This window comes from Helianthus annuus, chromosome 9 (assembly GCF_002127325.2).
Source record: "Helianthus annuus cultivar XRQ/B chromosome 9, HanXRQr2.0-SUNRISE, whole genome shotgun sequence".
Taxonomy (NCBI): Eukaryota; Viridiplantae; Streptophyta; class Magnoliopsida; order Asterales; family Asteraceae; genus Helianthus; species Helianthus annuus.
The window spans coordinates 94540237-94555273 of NC_035441.2; the positions used below are offsets into that span (position 1 = coordinate 94540237).

The 15037-nt window shown below is 31.4% G+C and overlaps 1 protein-coding gene across 1 annotated transcript; it reads right to left on the bottom strand.

The window, feature by feature from the left end:
• Positions 1 to 301: 301 nt before the first annotated feature.
• On the bottom strand, positions 302 to 6781 carry LOC110877660 (MLO-like protein 12). The gene is made up of 15 exons (XM_022125822.2): positions 6377 to 6781; positions 5670 to 5727; positions 5440 to 5591; positions 4980 to 5096; positions 4635 to 4695; positions 4459 to 4547; positions 3289 to 3363; positions 3100 to 3194; positions 2960 to 3009; positions 2772 to 2812; positions 1654 to 1827; positions 1536 to 1571; positions 1359 to 1426; positions 972 to 1032; positions 302 to 868 (listed from the first exon to the last, which is right to left on the bottom strand). The coding sequence occupies exons 1-15, from the start codon at positions 6509 to 6511 to the stop codon at positions 419 to 421; spliced, it is 1662 nt and encodes a 553-aa protein (XP_021981514.1). The 5' UTR covers positions 6512 to 6781; the 3' UTR covers positions 302 to 418.
• Positions 6782 to 15037: the final 8256 nt, after the last annotated feature.

Genomic DNA, 15037 nt, shown 5'->3' on the forward strand with positions numbered 1-15037 from the left:
GAGTATTCCATGTAACATGAAACAGATGTTTAGTCTTTTATTTCTTTTTATGAATTTCATACATGAAATATGCAGTTATGAAAATATCTTTATCAGTTCATCAATTTTAAAAAAATTAATGGTTATGAAAAAATAAACCCAGTTTAAACGGAAACTGCTAAAATCAGCCGGTCCAGCCGGTTTGTCACTTTTTGAATAGTTTGCGGTTTGGCCTAAACTCGTAAAACCAGCCGGATTGAACCGTTAACATCCTTTATGTGATACGATGCCGATTCTTGCACTCATTTGAACTCTTTTTGAGTTGGCATAAATTGCTTCACTCAACTCTCAATTGATTTAAATTTAAACTTACATGTTCAACAAATCGAAAATAATGATATATATAGTTGTGCAAGTATTTTGGAATACCATATAATACTTATTTACCCTGACCAAACGAAAAATCCGTAACATCAACGTCATGTTGAGTCCTAATCGGTCTCGGTTCTAACTGCATCTGGGTCGAGCTTGAGACCGGCTCTTGAATCTCACCTTCTTCAATATCGGGCCCTTCGTCTCTTGTGAAGTTTTCGGGTTCTCGATGTTTGTAGTGGTAGTTTGAAGAAGACTCGTTAGCCCAACCTTCGTGTTCATAACCCGACCGTCTCGGGGAGTTTGAGAGACTATCAAGACTATTGTCATTGTATCTATGCAAAAGATGCATTGGGGATGTGCTTCCATGAAGTGGGGTTCCTGGTCTGCTTGAGAATGGTGAGTTTGTGCCGGAATGGTGGCTATGCTTGATGTTCTTTTTGGCTGTGTGGTGCCATGTTTTTAGTGCTTTTGCTACATTTTCACTAAATATGGTTGTTCTCATTCTTGAACCCATCTGTTGAAAAGTCAAACAAAAACCCGAAAAAGTCAAAAACTTGATCGCACTTTTGCTGGTCGTACGATGTTGTTATAACCTAGAAGTAAAGCGGACACATTACCTGTGTTACTAACGCGTATAAAGGTAGTGTCACGTAACTGCATAGAAACTGTATCACGACCCTGAAAGCACGCAACACACTAATGTTATATCGCTAGTACAAAAAATTCCAATGCGCACACGAGTTACTAAACATTATATAAGCTTGGCTTCCATTCTTCAAGAAATTGGTTAATTTCGGTAAAAAGATACTGTGATGGGTTTATTTGTGTCTACTCAAATTATTTAACGGATGGTACGATTGGTTCAAACGGGGCCCACTCTTAGAAAACAATACCAAAATGAAACTTTTATAAAATAACATGTTCTGATCCGAACCCATTTCGACCTGTTACCCAACCTGGCCAGGCTTAAGATTATACGACACTCTTAAGTAACGGCAACTTACGCCATTGTGATTCTGATTATGATGTCTTCGTTACGATGATGGAAACAAGACTTAAACCCAAACGTGTACTACAAGGAAGGACAACAAACAACTACTTAGTACCATAACAAGCAAAATGATAGATCGAAACACTATTTTTGTGTCAAATTCATTCCGATTCGAGGTGAAAATACTTACCCAACTCCACAAGATGAATGCTAGTTGAAATGCATTCTGCAAAATCAACAAGAAAAGATTAGAACACAATGTCAAACCTATGTGGGAAATTGAAATAAAATGTTGTGGATTTGTGAACCTGAAAGAGGACAAAGTTGATCAAGAGGAGTATGAGCCGAGGTCGACCGAACCAGAAGAGATCATCACCTGGCTGAACCATGGGTGTACCCTTCACCACATCTGCCATTTCATGAGTTCTTCTCCCCATTTTTGTGATGATCACTTGTAACTTTGCTCCAACCAACAGGATTATCTGCATTGTTAACATGATTGGTTGTCATTACATAAAATTGATCAACATTATTGATATGACACTTCATGCACTCCAGGTGTTAGATACAGGGTTGTGCTAAACGTGACCCGCCTTTGATTTTACTGAATGTACTCCCATCAAACACATGTTTAAAAATTGGAACGTGACGTTAAACGGAAGTTTAGAAATTGGAAAATGTCCTTAAACAGTTAAATGGGCGTTTAAAAATTGGAACATGTCCTTAAACAGGCATTTAACATTTGGGAACATGTCCTTAAACAAACGTTTAAAAAGTGGAACATGTCCTTATTGGGTGTTTGAAAGTTGGAACTTGTCCTTAAACCGGTTTTTGAAAAACAAAATGAAACATGTCCTTAAAACAAGCGTTTAAAATTTACGAACACGTCCTTAAACAGACGTTTAAAAAGTGGAACATGTTCTTAATGAGCGTTTGAAAGTTGGAACTTGTCTTTAAACCGGTTTTTGAAAAAAAAAATGAAACATGTCCTTAAAACAAGCGTTTAAAATTTAGGAGCATATCCGTAAACAGACGTTTAAAAAGTGGAACATGTCCTTAATGGGCGTTTGAAAGTTAGAACTTATCCTTAAACCGGTTTTTGAAAAAAGAAATAAAATAAAACATGTCTTTAAAACAAGTGTTTAAAATTTAGAAACATCTCCTTGAACAAACGTTTAAAAAGTGAAACATGTCAACATGTCGTTAAAAGGCGTTTGAAAATTGAAACTTGTCCTTAAATAACATTTGAAAAAAATGAAACATGTCCTGAAACAGAAGCGTACAGAAGGTCAAACGGCGTTTAGGGTCAAAATCAATCAAATCAAAACATGGACATGTTGATTTAAGCAACCCTTTGTATAAAATAAAATGTTTTAAATGTTTGTTTGACAAATCTTGTGGGGACGATGATGAAAATAGTACTTACAATTAGTGGGATGAAGGGCAGCCATAGGTATGCATACCAATCTGTCAATGGAATAAATATAAAAGTTAAGAATCTCTTGTATTTATTTAAATTAAAAGCATTAGTTTATTAATTATTTGCAAGTATATAAGAAATTTGTATTGTATAAAAAATTGTAATATAAAAACTATGAATTTGTCATTGCTTACCATGGGTGTTGGTGAGAAGAAGCAAAACAGCAAAAAACCACACAATAGGACTGCATATACGACAATATAATATGTTATAAATTCCATTTTTAAAATATTTTCAATAAAATACAAAATACTTAATAAAAACAACAAATTACCTTATTCCAACGACAACTTTGAAATCTTCTTCAAGCGATCTACTAATATATTTGTGAAAATCAAACTGATGTTGACTTTCCGGAGTTAAATGTGTCTGTAATTACACAAAATATTTTTAAAATTAATAAAAAATAACAAAAAAGTAGTTCAAAATGATTAAGCTTGGAGGGTATTTTTTAGGTACTTACATTGATGAACCCATGTCTAAGGGTAAGATAATCAACCTTTGCTACAGATGTCAAGAATTGCCTGAAAAAACATCCCTACATTTTTCCAAAAAAGAAAATTATCATGATGTTTATAGTTAAAAATATATCTAAGTTCAGAAAAATATCACAGTTAAAAATATATCTAAGTTCAGAAAAATATATCACAGTTAAAATATATCTAAGTTCAGAAAAATGTCAATATATTAATCAACCATTTTTATATTATTTATTTATTTATTTATTTTATAGGTAGGTATAATATTTAAACTGATTATTTATTATATTGTAATTTACAAGTCAAACATCCTACTTTTTGGGATGAAAGGACTAATGTAACGTTGTTATTGGATAACCGACTGTTTATTAAAAGTAATATGCATAAAAAGAAAACGTCAAAATCATTTTTAATCACATAATTAATTAATGATAAGTGACATATACCAAATATATAAATGAGATTACACTAGAAACATTTTCAACGTATATTGTTTTTATTTTTCTAAATATCTTGGTACAATTTCAATACATACTCAACATATATTGTTTTTATTTTTCTAAATATCGTGGTACAATGTCAATATATATGTATTTTTTTAAAAGTAAATTTCATTAGTACACACCTCCGATCTAAACGGGCAAAACGCCAACAATACACACGCCCGGACCCAAACACGCAAAAGGCACAAAATATTGTCAACTTCCTATTTAAAGAATTTCAATAATTGTCAACTTCCTATATAAGGAATTGGTCAAATCAATATTAATTCCAACAGTTAATATATTCAATAAATAACGCAACTGGCCCTTGTACGTGGTGGTGCCTTAGTTTTAGAATGGCCACACTTTCTTAAAATGTATTAAAAGGTCAACTCGTGCACATGCTGGATTTACTTGAATTTTTTGTTTATATGTTTGAAAATCTATAAAAAAAAAATATTATAACTAATTTTGGGAAATTATTAAAATTATCTCTTTAAGACCAATAATGTGAAGATAACATTTGTTTAGGACACGAGTAATATGTTGACCTTTTATTTCTAAGATAATCACAAACTAAAATATAATATTAATAAATAATAATGTTTTAATGCATCAAAATTAATTTGGGTAAGGATTTGGTTTTTATAAAAAGTCTAAATGAGTGCTTACGATCCATAGGAGAATTGTTGAGTCACTCCAAAACCTCAAGTGCCTACGTCCAAATGTTGTCTCTCTTGCAAATCTAAATCTTTCTGGATCTGAAGTGACCAAGTATATATACTTTCAGTTAAACTTAAACATATTTATAGATCAAAAAGCTCCCAACTTGAATATAATGCACTTACCATGATGGTACTGGTATTCAACAGTCTTCGTTTCATCTTCCCAAACCTTCCATTTCCTCATCTATATCAATATTTGTCAAACACTTATATTCTAAAGTTCTATGTGCATGTGAGTGCATATGTATGTAGTGACGGAGCTAGCCCAAAAATTCAGGGGCATCCCAATTTTTTTAGGGGAAGATCAGGGGTATCCTTCGTATAAAATCGAAATTTGTTATCTTTTTTTTTTACACTATGAAAATGGTACGAAGACAGGGTTGAGGGGCAGCCCGTGCGACCCCTTCTAGTACACTAGCTCCGCCCTTGTGTATACGTATATAGAAAGCCATTCAATTAAGATTGTACCTTGATTCTACCCAAGATCAAGGTAAGAATACAATAAGAGACATGAATCACAGCCAAGACAAATATAAATATGTGGAGTTGGTGTATCCCATAGTTTGACACCATTTGCACCTTTCCCTGAACAAAATTCAAAAAAAACATAAGACTTTTGATCATTTAACGTTGTTACACACCACGCTGATTGTAATGAACAACACTACTACCAAACTAGGACGCTGTTTCCTATGCAAAAATCCATCGGAAATGCGTAGAAACTGGTCACAATTTTTTTATATATATTTTAGGAAACTTATCGCAAATGTGTAGGAATTTGCGACAAAATTTGTTGTGTCGGAAGCTGTTAGGACACCGGTCCCTTTTCTAGTACGTATTTTGTTTACATGTACATGTACAATTTGCGTCATTGTTATGCGTAAACGAAACAAAAAAAAAATCTGCAAAATGATAGCATAATTCTTACCTTTTTAAGACAAGGATCATAGTAATAATCGTCGGGTTTATCCTTGTTACAAGGGTGCCATGTTCTTGCAACACGACTTGGAATACATATATCAGAAATTGGTCCTTGACCCACAGTTAGTAGTAATGATATGAACCCTAGAAGCATCAACTCTGGAAGCATATTTGAAGAAAAACAACATGAACATATTGAACAACTTCAACAACAAAAAAAGAAGACTAGTAATTTACCTGCTTTAATCTTTTCAAGGGCTTCATGGAGTGATTTCTTGTGTTTGTGTTGTAACCACTATGGAATTCACAAATAAATAAATAATAACAATGGTAAACATTATAGTTTACTTGTTTCATATTCTAAAGTTTAGATAAACTAATTATATGATATAAAAATCATAAAAAGATTTGATGGGGATTCCCTTAGGCAGAATATCAATCAATCATACCCATACCCAGTAAATTCTCACAAATACCAAAACTATTGGTAGGGTTTGGGGATGGTGGGATGTAGGCACACCTTACCACCACCCCTAGGGATAGAGAGACTGCTTCCAGTGAGACCCTCGGCTCCAAAACACCCAGGAAAGATCTAAACAGAACATGAGGTGTGTGTGTATGAAGCTACCAATATAACATGAGTGGTGAAAGAGTGCATGGTAAACAAGACAGATATAACAACACAAACAGTCTATACACATAGTTACAAATCTACGACTATACATTACCCCTAAAAACACAATTGTACCCTCTCCTAGAAATCCTTAATATGGACACCCTTAGGCAGAATATATGATATTGATATAAAAATCATAAAAGATTTGATGGGGATTCCCTTAGGCAGAATATATGATATGTTTTGCTGTAATTAACAACTAATAACAAAGATTATGACACTGAGTCAGTTTTGTATGACAAGGAAGAGAGAAAGATAGAAAACATACATGGCCAATGTAATGAAGGATGTATTCAAGAGCAATTGAAATGGCAAGTATGACAAACACCACCACTGCTACTGCCCATGATGGTGTTATCTCTAATGATCTCTCCTTCTTCCTTTCATAATCCACACCATCCATCTCTCTTTCCTTATATATCTATCTATCAGTCAGTGTATGTATGTACATATACCGATCTCTCTCTCCCCTCTCTTTCTTTGCGATGTATTTGTATTCGTACACACGCTTATATCTCAGTGAACGCTTATATATCTCGCTCGCTCGGTCCTATTTCTCTCTTTTAATCAACTCCCTTCTCTCTTATTGTAAGTATTGAAGAAGAGTTTTGAGTTGGGTTGTAAGACACTTGAAGGAAAGATATATAGTTGTGTAGGTTTTGATGTGAAGAAATGGAGAGAGGCTGGCTTTGTATATATACTTATCCAAGAATATTTAAGTTGGTATTAATGACAAATTTCATTGACTTTTGACTTTACTTTATCTATATGTACCAAGAATAAAAAAACAAACATCCATTGGCAAAATTAGTTGCACAAGTGGCCAATCATCATTATGACTTAGTCGCAAAGTTGAATCAGTTTTGTGAGAATTTTTTTTAAAGGTGTGAATTATTTGTGAACGCCGAGAGGTTTAGCATACATTGTTTTAATCGGGTTTGCGTTAAAGAGCCCACTCGCACAATAGATCCCCAATTTAAACCCTTCAATGAGAAAGCCCTATCACCCAGACTCAAACTTGAGGTCTGGAGAGAAAAACTCACCCGGGCCCATTTACTATAGTATAACTTAAATACACGTAACCACCAGATATAGTTAGTTTTCTGGGAACTACCCATGCCTTCTTTCTTTCTTTATTTTTTGGTTTTAAAGGCCTTTCTTAATTCTGTTAAATGCAATGATTGAGTTAGTCAGCCTTGACCCAAAACGATTTTTTTTCTATAAGATAACTTTGAAAATCCAACTGGATACTTAGTTTAAAGTAGTAATTTTACTCCCCACACAATGTAAATTAACTTGAATTTATATCCTTTAATGAAAATGTATTATAATTGACTTGATTTATTTTCGAACAAAATTTACATTAGATCAATTGAAAACGTACATAAAAATAAACACAAAAACGTATTATATTTGACTTAACTCATTTCTGAAAAAACATTTATGTCGAAACGTAAACAAACTTTAATTTATACCGACCACGTATGTTTAAGTTAAATAATGGTAAATTTGAAACTTTAGAAACTCGAGAGGGTTAAAATGAGATTTTCAAAGTTTTTAGAAAGTTGTAGAGTATAAGTGTCAATGCTGAAAGTTTACGGGGTGGGCAAATTTTAAAAGTAGAAGGGGTGTTAGGGTAGTGTAGCCAAGCACCCTGATTTGTTATATATATAATAACTAGGTTAGAACCCCGTGTATTACACGGGTTTAATAAATGTAATTTTATATATTAAATAATAAAAAGTTATATATTTATGAACCCCGTATATTGTACGTGTTAAATAAATATAATTTTATATATCAAATAATAATAAAAAAATTATATCTTTAAAAACCATGTGTATTACACAGATTAAATAAATGTAATTTTGTATACTAAATACTAAAAACGTCGTATCCTTAAAAAACCCGGGTATAATCGGGTTGAATAAATCTACCAAATAACAAAAAATTATATCATTAAAAACCCCGTATATTACACGTGTTAAATAGATCTAAAAAAGAGTCATAGTATATTACACAGATTAAATAAATGTAATTTTGTATATTAAATACTAAAAACATCGTATCTTTAAAAAACTCGTGTATAGTCGGATTGAAAAATCTACCAAATAATAAAAAAATTATATCCTTAAAAAAATTATATCCTTAAAAATTATATCTTTAAAAAGCTGATTTAGTCAAAAAATTTGGATTTATATATGATGCACAACCTAAGTTCTTCATTTTATTATTCAACACATTTTTTTTGCTAAAAAACAAATTGATATTGTTATCTCATTTGACGTAAGTCAAGTTACATTATTTTGAATATTAATATATTAGATAGATTAAATAATGATTTTTTCTATTCTTGACAAAACTTTAATTATCACAAAAATCAAATTTGATTCCAGAAGGGAAAGAAAAATTTACGAAATTTATATTAGATTTTAGATTTACAATCAAGATAAAATTCTAATATAATATTTAAATCTTTTTAATTTGGAATTTAAAATTTATCTAAAAATTATTAATGCCCTCATTGAATGACATGTGTCCCAAATCAGGTTTCTTTTATTATATAGTATATAGATATCAGTTAAAATAATTAAAACAGATATCTAAATAAAACCAAATTTGTAGAGAAGAGTTTAACAACAATCTTTTTAATTTTAACTAATGTTTTTATAACTGGATCAGAACTGACCACCTTACTTTCTAGACGTCCACCACTTTACAAGTCTACTAGTTGGATCGGTTTTAAAAAACTGAACAATGTTATAAATATATATATTTATATCTATCTAATAAAAAAGGATTTTTGATTGCCACATATCCCATTTAACTATCAATGATTTTGGAAGGAATTAATTTCAGAATTTCTAGATTTATCTACAAGAATAATATATAAACTAAATTCCTAATAAGTAGGGAAAATAAAAAAAATACATAGAAATAACTAAATCCGCAATAAATAGGGACAATAAATAAAAATATATATATAAATTATCATTAAATATTACAAAGTGAACAAAACCTTGAATTTTAAAGAATAATATCCTAGTGGTTAAGGTTTCATTAAATATTTACAAAGTGAACAAAACCTTGAATTTTAAAGAATAATATCTAGTGATAAGGTACGTGTCTCACAACCAAAAGATTTTTATCAAATATTGTATTTATCCAAGAAAATCAAAGAGTTATTGTTGAAATGTATATCTATACTATATAATAAACCAATAAAGGGACACATGTCATTCATTAAAGCCATCTAATTTTTCTCTCCTACTTAATTGTAGATAATTAATATTAATTAAAAGATAATTATAAAATTAAATTTAATATAAATTTAAACAATTCGTATAGAAGATAAAATAATATTAATATTAATTAAAAGATAATTATAAAATTAAATCTAATATAAATTTAAACAATTCGTATAGAAGATAATATAATATTTTGAAATATTTATTAGATTTTAAAATTATTTATCCTAAAATTAAAAAAAAGAGGTATACTAAATATAAATTAATATAATGTAAATGATTTATTTATTTTATTAAACTAAAGTAGTTAGGGGTAGAACTTATTTCAAAAATGTTTACGTAGCATTTATAAGAACCATCACCGCAATCACCCCATCCATCATATATCGAGTATATTCGTTCGTTTTTTTAAGATATAATTTTTTATTAAATTCATTCAATAAAAGAGGTTTTTTAAAGATATAAAATTTTTATTATTTATTATACAGAATTGCATTTATGCAACTCGTGCAATACACCGGGTTTTTAAAAATATAACTTTTTTATTATGTGGTATATAAAATTAGATTATTCAATCCGTATAATACACAGGGTTTATAAAGATATAACAAGATATAACTTTTGATTGATTGATATATAAAATTACATGTGCTCAACCCATACAATACATGACTTTCTTAAAAATGTAATTTTTCACTATTTAATATATAAAATTAAATTTACTCAACCCGTACAATACATGGGGTTTTTTAATATATATTTTTTATTATTTAATATATAAGATTACATTTATTAAACTGATGTAATAAACGAGGTTTTAAAAGATATATTGTTTTATTATTTGGTATATATAATTACATTTATTTAACATGTGTAATAAACGAGGTTTTTAAAGATATTTTCTTTTTTATTATTTGGTATATAAAATTACATTTATTCAACCCGTGTATTACACGGGGTTCTAACCTAGTATATATATATATAGTTTATTATTTATAAACATTGCTACAAATGCACATAAAACTTTATAAATATATTCTTTCTATGATAATAACAGGATAAATCACTAAGTATTTAAATTTTATTTTATTCACCTGTTGTAATACACAAGATTCTATCCTGATGTGTGTGTTTATATATATGGTTAGGTTCATGAGATAACCATTAAAAAACAAAGAAAAATACTATAATCAATCAAACTTTTTTATTTCTTTTAGTTATTATAGGCTAGTATTCTGAAAACACATAAAAACAATATATATATATATATATATATATATATATATATATATAGGGGAAGGTTCAAATGAAAACCACTAGTTATTGTGAAAACTAGAAAACTAACTAAAACCCACTAAAAAGGAGGGGGGAAGACTTTTAATGAATGAGGGGTAAAATTGGAACAAAAAATATATAACTTTTCAAACATTTCCCATTTCTCCATACGTTATCATTTTAAAACAAAAATGACACCATAAGATCACAAATTTTCTTATCTTTCATTCAAGTATATTCGAGCATATTTTTTATGACATAAAAAAAGATTTATGGTGTCGTCTTGTTTTCAATACTATTATTATAGTAGTGCACATGTGCAATATAACATGTACTACAATGTACATTACATGCTTAAAATTAGTTTTTTTAGTCTAGTTTAGCTTTTAGGGTTAGTTTTTTTGGAGGTTTAGGATTAGGATTAGGTTTTTGGGTGTGGGGGGGAGGGGGGTTTAGGTTTTTGGGGGGTGGGGGTGGGGGGGTTAGGTTTTTTTCGGGTTTATATTTAGGGTTTAGTTTTAGGTTTTCGGGAGGGTGGGGGTGGGGGGTTTAGGTTTCTGGGGTGGGGGTGGGGGGGGGGGGGGGTTAGGCTTTTGGTGGGAGGGTGAATTTAGGTTTTTTTTTTTTGGGGGGGGGGGGGTTGGCGGGTTTAGGTTTTTGGGGGGTGTCGGTGAGGGGTGGGTTAAGTGGTTTAGACTTTCCGTATTAGTGCACATGTGCACTACAACCAAAAAAAAATTTTTTTTTTTTTTTGAAAAATTTTTTCCGTATATAAAAAGTAGCGATTTTTCTAAAAAAAATTGTAAAAAAAAATATATTTGTATGTTTTTTAGGTTTTTTTAGGCTTTTTTAGTTAGTTTTCGAGTTTTCACAATAAAAGTGGTTTTCATTTGAACCATCCCCTATATATATATATATATATATATATATATATATATTTATGGTTCTGAAATGATCCTGGCCCTATATATATATATATATAGGGGACCGCTAAAATGAAAATCGCCTCCAGTTGTAAGAACCGAGAGAACCACTTTCTAGCCATTAGATCTTCAAGATCAATGGATGAGATTAAAAGTAACTAAAAATAATATTAAATACTTTTTGTCTTATTATGTCTTTAATATTTTATTCCAAAAGTGTAATTTAGTAAAATGACTCTATTTTATCTTTTTGTCTTTATTATTTTTTATTAGTTTTTTGTATTATTATATTACTTTTTATTTTTTAAACATAATTTTTTTATTAAAAACATTTTTAAATTCAGATTTTTTTAAAGATTTTTTATACTTTTTATAATTTAAGTTTTACGTTAAAGTTTTTAAGTTTTACGTTTTTTGACGCGCCGTTTTTACGCCGGGTTTTTTAAAGCGTCGTTTTTTTAACACGCCATTTTTTTACGCGCCGTTTTTAAAGCGTCGTTTTTTTAAGGCGCCGTTTTTTACACGCTTTTTTAACACGCCGATTTTTACACTTTTTACGTTTTTACGTTTTATGTTTTACGTTTTTTGTTTTACGTTAAACTTTTTAAACTTTTTACGTTTTAAGTTTTACGTTAAACTTTTTAAACTTTTTACGTTTTAAGTTTTACGTTAAAATTTTTACGTTTTACGTAAAACTTTTTACGTTTTACGTTAAACTTTTTACGGTTTGCGTAAAACTTTTTATGTTTTACGTTTTACGCTATACGTAAAACTTTTTACGTTTTACGTTAAAAAGTTTACATTTTACGTTAAAAAGTTTACGGTTTAACATTTTTTTTACAAAAACTTTCTTACACAAAAACGAACGCAACCAGAAATCGCAAACTCGGGAGGTGTCTCAGATATATCGTTATCATCATCGACTGGGGGGGGGGGGAAATAAAAAACCAACAACATCAAAACAAAGTGTATCTCGAAAAAAACGGGGTTTGGCTCAGATTATCCGATAATCAAAAGATTGCAAAAATGGGGTTGCAGGTTTAAAAAACCTACCCCCGCCGTCCTTGCCACGCAATCGTCATCTAAATCAATGTTTTTTTTCATCATCGCCACCCCAATCGACCATATCAAAACCCACAGATTCAAAAGAACACAAATCAAAATCCCCAACATACCAAATCAAATCAGAGATCAAAAGAACACATATCAAAAACCCCCAGCATAGCAAAACCCATCAGATTCAAGACACACAAAAATAAAAAACCCAATATACCAAAATACCATCGGTATCATCATCATCATTCAAGAACACATATCAAGAACACAGGCCAAGAATCCAAAGTCGACCCGAGCATCAACTTGTCGGGAGGAGACCAGGGCCTCCGCCGCTCACGGCGGCGCTGCCGTCGGCCCGCCTCCGCCCTCTTTCTCTCTCCCCAATCTCTCTCTGTCTCTCTTTCTGTCGCCGCTGTACGCCACCACCACCGCCGCCGTGTATGCCACCACCACCGGAGCTCGCCGTAAAAAACCAACAACCGCCACTTTCCGTCGTCGCACCACCACCAGACGGTGGTGGTGGTGGTTCTTCAGCGTGTAACGGGGGATGGGGGTTGTGGTTGCGATGTGGTGGTGGGTGTGAGGTTAGGGCTGGATGTCATCGAGAGAGAGGGGGAGTAGGGATGTTTGCTTTTGATAGAGGATGAAGAATTGCTTCATCAAAATCTTCATCAGTGATGGATGAAGTGTCAAATAAGAATGAGGAGAGAGAGAATCTTCATCAGTGATGGATGAAGTTTAAAATGAGAATGAGGAGAGAGAGACAAAAGACGGCAATACAATCTGACATTTAAAAAAGGTGGTGGTATTTAATGTGGAGAGAGGTAGGATTTGACAATTGGGGTAAATGACCAAATTACCCTTTTGTTGGCAGAATATGATTGGTGGAGAGTGGTTCTCACGGTTCTTACAACTGGGGGTGGTTTTCCTTTTAGCGGCTCCCTATATAGGGGACAGGGGACCCCTATATAGGGGACAGGGGACCCCTATATAGGGGACCGCTAAAATGAAAACCACCCCTAGTTGTAAGAACCGAGAGAACCACTTTTCAACCATTAGATCTTCAAAATGGATGGATAAGATTAAAAGTAATTAAAACTAATATTAAATATTTTTTGTCTTATTATGTCTTTAATATTTTAATCCAAAAGGTTTAGTAATTTACTCATTTTTGTCTTTTTGTCTTTATTGATTTTCATTACTTTTTTTGGCATTATTATATTACTTGTTTTTTAAATAGAATTTTGAATTAAAAATCATTTTAAATTTAGATTTTTTAACCAAACAATTTTTTTTGCGCGCCGGTTTTTGCACACCGTTTTTACTGCCGGCTTTTTCACGCGTCGTTTTTAACGCGCCGTTTTTACGCCCGACTTTTCCATGCATCGTTATTTTAACGTGCCATTTTTTACGCCCCGTTTTAACACACCGTTTTTTACGTCCCGTTTTTTACGCGGCGTTTTTATGCCCTGTATTCACGCCCCTTGTTTAGGCACCGTTTTTTAAGATTCGTATTTATGCGACGTTTTTTTACGCTCCGTTTTTTGCACGCTGTTTTTACACCCAGTTTTTTACGCGCTGGTTTTTTACGCCCGGTGTTACGCGCCGTCTTTTTCGCCCCGTTTTAATGCGCCGCTTTTACGCCACCTATTTACGCGCCGTTTTATCACCCGGTTTTTTACGAGCCGTTTTTTACTCCCAGTTTTTACAGTTTTTACGAGCTGTTTTTTTTTACGCGCCGTTTTTTACGCCCTTTTTTCGCCCCGTATTTAAGCGCCGTTTTTTTACACACATGTTTTTAGAAAATTTTTACGGTTTTAAACTTTTTTTTACGAAAATGTTTTTTACGGTTTTAAACTTTTTTTTACAAAAAAACTCTTTTACAATTTTTTTTTACAAAAAACTTTTTAACAAAGAACAAAAATTTATACGAAAAATTTTTTACGGTTTTAAAATTTTTTTTACAAATTTTTTTTACACACACGTTTTTTTAACCTTTTTAGGTTTTTTTTTACGGTTTTAAACTTTTTTTTACAAAAACTTTTTTACCAAAAATCTTTTACAAAAATTTTTTTATAAATTTCTTTTTACAAAGAGACTTTAAAGAGGAGAGAGATGATTTGATTGTTTTGATTAAAAAGAGACTTTAAAGAGGAAAGAGAGATGATTTGATAGTTTTGAAGAGTGAGAAATTGAAATGACTTTAAAAAGTGACTTTAAAGAGGAGAGAGAGATGATTTGATGGTTTTGATTAAATGACTATATTACCCTTTTGGTTGTCATTATCTGATTGGTGGAGAGTGGTTCTCGCAACTGGGGGTGGTTTTCATTTTAGCGGCCCATATATATATATATATATATATATATATAGGGTCAGGATTTAAAGAAAACGCTCAAAAGTGTGAGAACAGAGAGAACGCTTATGGA

What these genes read in the sequence shown, in the direction of transcription:
- LOC110877660 (XM_022125822.2), bottom strand. Translation starts at nt 6,511, where the DNA reads ATGGATGGTGTGGATTATGAAAGGAAGAAGGAGAGATCATTAGAGATA. An exon ending in CAACAATTCTCCTATGGATC is followed by an intron (nt 3,364 to 4,458) that starts GTAAGCACTCAT and finishes GGAAAAATGTAG; the next exon opens with GGATGTTTTTTCAGGCAATT. An exon ending in TGCCCTTCATCCCACTAATT is followed by an intron (nt 1,828 to 2,771) that starts GTAAGTACTATT and finishes TTAACAATGCAG; the next exon opens with ATAATCCTGTTGGTTGGAGC.